Raw genomic sequence first — 5408 nt, 5'->3', positions numbered from 1 at the left:
TAGGGGTACATGTACCCCCAGTTGACAACTTCTGAGCTAGTGTATGCCCTAGTCCTCCCAAATATTTATCTAGCTCAGAAACACATAACCATTTTTATCAGCAAGAGCATTAATTCTTTGGATCAACTGTTCAAAAGCATGGATATCTTTCCATTTAGATAAATCATCAACTTTCCAGTATAAAAATTGCATTTAAATTATATGAACATGTTTTTAAAGATTATTATGGGAAAATACAGCCCAATGATTCCATGTTTAATATTGACTATAATTCTGCCTGTGTAAATGGATAAATGTTATGTCATACAAAGTGATTATCAATGTGCATTTCTTGCAAAATTATTTTATTTTTTTGTAATGGTATTAACATACTTTTTATTTTTCTTAATCTATCATCTCTTAACAGGTATTTTGACATTCTGAAAAATATTATTACATAGTGGGATATAGTATTACATTGTTTGAAAGGTTTCATTGTAACAGTTAGAGAAAAGTCATTATTTTGTTCTGAAAAAGGCAAGAAGGGTCTTCCAACCAGGCATAACTGTTTTCTAGATGTTAGGAATACTTAGTTGTCTTCCTGCCAGAAATTTTCCAGTTTGTACATATTATGTTCCATATAGTTGGTTATACTGTAGGTATTTTCAAAAGATATTTTAAGCAACTATTAAGTTCACTGAATCAATCACGCTATACTATCTATATTGAATGTATACTCTCTTCTCTCTTTCTCTCTCTCTCTGCATTCCATGTATCCCATTGTTTTGGAGTCAACTTCTTGGATACATTGTAACAAGTGCTACTAACAAAGGTTCTGAGTCAGACAGGATAACCAAAACTCTTACAAAGTTTTTTACCTCTTTCTTTCACTTTTCCTTTACTGCACTATCTCGTCTGTCTGATTCTCACAGGAGATATGGATTACAACTGGTTGGACCATACGTCTTGGCATAGCAGTGAGGCATCCCCAATGTCTTTGGTGAGACATGTGGAGCCTTACCGTTCAGTTTCCTTTATCATTTCACATTTCCTTTGTTTTATTTACACCTTTGCATGTTTTCTTTTTTGTATCTTTTTTTTTTATCCTGCACCTGTAGGGAACAGTCAAAGGGGAAAAAGAAAAACTAGTGAGCAGGCAGTTTTGTCGGATTCTAACACCTTGTCTGAGAAACAAAAGAAAATGGTGTGCTTTGGTGGCCACTCTTTGGAAGAGGACTTGGAATGGTCTGAGCCTCAGATTAAAGACTCTGGGGTAGATACGTGCAGTAGCACAACTCTAAACGAGGAGCATAGCCATAGTGAGAAGGTACTGAGATTGTGGAGCCTGCATTTTAACCTGCTCATTTGGTCTTTGTTTGCTCTCTGTCACTCATTAAAGCAGTACATAAAATAAAGACAGGGTGTTTTAGAGACAATGTAGCATTTCTCAAGGTGCAGAAAAGAAAAACAAAATAAAAAATTCCTGCATGCTTTGCTGCTTTTACTGTTTGGCAGCAAAAGAAAAAATTTATTCAGGCACAAAGGAATGCGTGGTCTTATGGTTGCATAATAATAGTACTTTGTGGTGTTGCATTAAAAACAAAGTGATTATCAGTAAAGATTCTGTTGGATTGGCTTATTTGATTCCCATATATGTATTCCTGGGGCTGAAATTAATTCCATAGTTTAATTCCCAGGTAAAAAGGGAAGAAAATTGGGTCTGTTTGCACAGAAAAGTTGTTTTTCTTTTTTCCCTTTAACTGTCATGTTGGTTCTTTTGTTTTGTTGTCATGCCATTTTTGTGCAATGTTGTGTAGTATGAAGTCTTTGCCATCTGCTTTGGTATTTGTTACTTTTGCTGTTAGTTGGTGGGGTATATGACAAATCTTTTTAGAGCTATTAGATGTAATGGGAGAGTATTTGTCCTTGTGCCTGCTTATTTTGCATGGAATAGAGCATGAAACTAGTGTTTATCTGGGAAAAAGTGCTATGATTACACAAAAAATCCAGAAAGATTATTTAGAATATTTCTCATCACATTATAACAACATACAGTAATGGAATGATGGAATGAATATTCAGTACAAATACACAAATTAATTAATGCAAATAGTTGCATTAACTATTATCTATCCAATTCTATTCTAAAATATGACATATGAGAGTATATATACTACTATGCCTTTTAATATAATTTATTCCTTTTTATTTTTTTGGATCTTAAAGGATTCTGAGAAATCTGATCTATAATCTGAAAATAAAACTGATATCAGTATATCATATCCATTCAATTTTGAGTTATATTTCCTTTTTGGCATCAGGATTATTTTGTTAGATTTAAACTATTTTTGACATTATTCAATGGTGATAATATATGTACATACTATATGTACTTGTATACATATCTGTACTGATTTAGCAAGAAATAAAGATGATTTGATTTTACCAATTGGTATTAGCAATAATTTTTTTAAATGAAGATTTTTATTTAATCTTTAGAAATACCATATTTACTTGAACATAAGAGGAGGTTCCCCTCCCCTCCCATCAGCATGGGAGAAAAAAATCTCCTCATCTTATATTTGCATGCAAGGAAATCTCATTAAATACATTTTCTGTCATTAAACTGCTGCCAAAAGCAGCATGTCCCCATTTCCAATTATCTTTCTTTCCCATTTCCAATTATCCCCTTTTCTCCACCAGACTTAAATGTCCGGCAAATATCACCAAATGCAGCCCCAAACAGTTCACCCACAATCCCTCTGTTACCTCCTCTCTCAACCTGGTTCATATGATTAGTGTGGCTCTGGTTTCCATGAGGTGGAGCGGGAAGAGGTTGCCCTGAGCCTCATTTGCATATACATTTTTGGAGGGCCCCAGGACTCATGACAAGAACACCTGGTTCCAGTCATGAATGGGGGGTGCTAATTAGCACATAAATACTTTGTGGGGGTATCCAGAGTACACACACATACTAAGCACCACTGAGTTATGGAGTCAACATGGCTTGAAACACTGTTGACTGGTAGGGCCCAGACCAATGAACTGTATGGCAAATCATGACTCTTTTGGCTTTGGACTAATATCATGCATATTTTAGACTACGTATAAGTGGGAATGTCTACATGTTCATTAATGTGCAGTAGTTACTATGCATTTAGTTTAGTACTTGCCTAATGAAGTACTAACTAAATGTCCAGTAATTACAGTTTCTGTGCAGTAGTGCTGACACAAGGTGTTTTTGTGATGCTTCCTGCACAGTAGTCTAATAACACTCTGCAGGAGCATATTAGCATGTTTTTTGACCGGCAGGCTACTACACAATGTTATTAGGCTACTGCACAGTAAGTGTCTCATGTAGACGCACCCAATAGGTACAAAAGTGCTGCTTAAAAGTGTGTTTATGGAATACTTGTGCTAAAGCTTGCAGAAGTTTCAAAAAAGGTAAATGCATCAATTCTGGATGAATTAAGTCTATGGTTACCCACATTAATTTGCTTATAAGTCAGTGTCTTTAAATTTGCCCCTTCCTTCCATGTGCTCAGGGAGAGCAGGGTTTGACAGTAAGGGTGGAGGTTGGAGCTGCAATGGGAAGAAGTTGGGGGGACAGAGGACAAGGGGGCTACCTAATCCCCTCAGATTTATTTTCCTGCTGTAGCAATGGGAGGGGGGCAAATTCAAGGCAAACCTCTGATAATTAGATTATGTATTTGGAAAATTATAACAAATTTATAAATTTTCCAAATATAGAATCTACTTGAGGGTCTTATATCACGGTTGTCTTATATTTGAGTAAATACGGTATTTTGGGATGGATTAACTGGCTTTGTGGGTTTTTTCTAACACTAATTTTTATGAATCTAGTAATTAATAATGGTGTAATCATAGTGCTTTCATGGTGTTTTAAAAATTAGAAATGAAACATGATAAGAGAATTTTCCAAAAGGAGTGTTCACTATATTTTCTGTTAACACTATATCATAGCATCCTGTGACCTGGCAACCATCCAAAGATGGAGACCGCCTAATTGGTCGGATTTTGTTAAATAAACGACTCAAAGATGGAAGTGTGCCTAGGGACTCAGGAGCAATGCTTGGATTAAAGGTTTGTAATGGACAATTTCTTCCTGTCAAGTAGTGCCATTTATAGTACAGTAAATGCAAGGTAAAATTATTATACACAGATATATTGAATAATTATTTTTTTCTCTGCTTACCAAAATGTTTGCTTTTCAGGGTCCTAGATGTGCTTAAGAAAATAAATCCCTGGAATTTGATTTTATGTTCATACCATATTTTAGGATTTCATTCATGAATTGTGATTTAGTTATTATATTTTTGTCACATTGACTTTCAGATGATGGTTTGCAATTCTAGAACTAGGTAACATAGAATGCAAAGAAGCCTGTCATTTGTTTTGAATACATTTCTTCATTATGGCAAATTATCAGCAAGTTTAATTAATCTAATATTCTTCTTTTGGCATCACACTGACTTCTCTTCAAGTGCACAGTTTTAACTAGTTGTATATCGTAAATAAGATTTATACCAACCCAACTAATTAAGAGCAATATTAATCTCATTTAGAATATATTTTGATTTTTTATGGTTACATTTTAAATGGTTACCTTATGAGGAGAAGGGGCAGTGGACATGGAAACTTGAAGCACTGGTATACATTTCACTGTTCAGATCCAGAAAGCTTAAGAACAGAATAATGTTTGTTAGACATGATTATATTTATATATTGTACATTTTGTTATATTGCTGAACTCTATTTTGTGAAATACATTATCATTTTGATGAGATCAAATAACGTCTGTTTTAATAACGATCTATAATAGTTTCAAAATTGTTTTAAACAATTTTGCCTTTCATAACATTTGATTTTGTCAGGTTTTTCTTTATAATGTTGATGCATATTTGATATAGTGTTAGTTCCAGCATGTGTCTGACATTGTTTTGGGTCCAACATTGTTTAACATCTTCATTAGTGATGTGGATGATGGGATTGAGTGAACGCTTAGCATATTTGTATATGATAGCAAAGTGGGTGGAATTGCAGACACTTTGGAGAGCAGGGCTAGGATCCAGAATGACATATATATATTGGAGAATTGGTTCAAAATCAATCAGATGAAATTCAGCAAGGGCAAGTGCAAAGTTCTGCACTTGGGATGAAATAATTGCATGCACAAGTTCAGACTTGGAGCATGATTGGCTAGGGTGCAGTAGTGCAGAGGAGGACTTGGGGGTTACATGAGTCAACAATGTGCTTTTGTGGTAAAAAAAAAAGTGAACAGCACACTAGGTTGTATTAACAGGCGTTTCTTGGAAATCAAGGAAAATGATTCTTCTGTTCTGTTAGGCACTGGTGAGGCCTTACGTAAAGTACTGTGTCCAGTTTTGGGCCTCACACATTAAAAAAAG

At 34.8% G+C, this 5408-nt stretch overlaps 1 protein-coding gene across 1 annotated transcript in view; it reads left to right on the top strand.

Moving 5' to 3' along the window:
- Positions 1-922: 922 nt before the first annotated feature.
- Positions 923-5408, top strand: part of RIMS2 (regulating synaptic membrane exocytosis 2) — a 417536-nt gene continuing 413050 nt past the window's right edge. Inside the window, exons 1-2 of the mRNA XM_025192862.1 lie at positions 923-979; positions 3964-4083. Coding sequence (XP_025048647.1) covers positions 971-979; positions 3964-4083 — 129 coding nt within the window. The 5' untranslated portion in view covers positions 923-970. The remainder of the gene's footprint in view (positions 980-3963; positions 4084-5408) is intronic.

The sequence above is a fragment of the Alligator sinensis genome, unplaced genomic scaffold (genome assembly GCF_000455745.1).
Source record: "Alligator sinensis unplaced genomic scaffold, ASM45574v1 scaffold911_1, whole genome shotgun sequence".
NCBI lineage: Eukaryota > Metazoa > Chordata > Crocodylia > Alligatoridae > Alligator > Alligator sinensis.
Note: the sequence above shows the minus strand (reverse complement) of the source record. Positions and strands in the feature narration are given on the sequence as shown.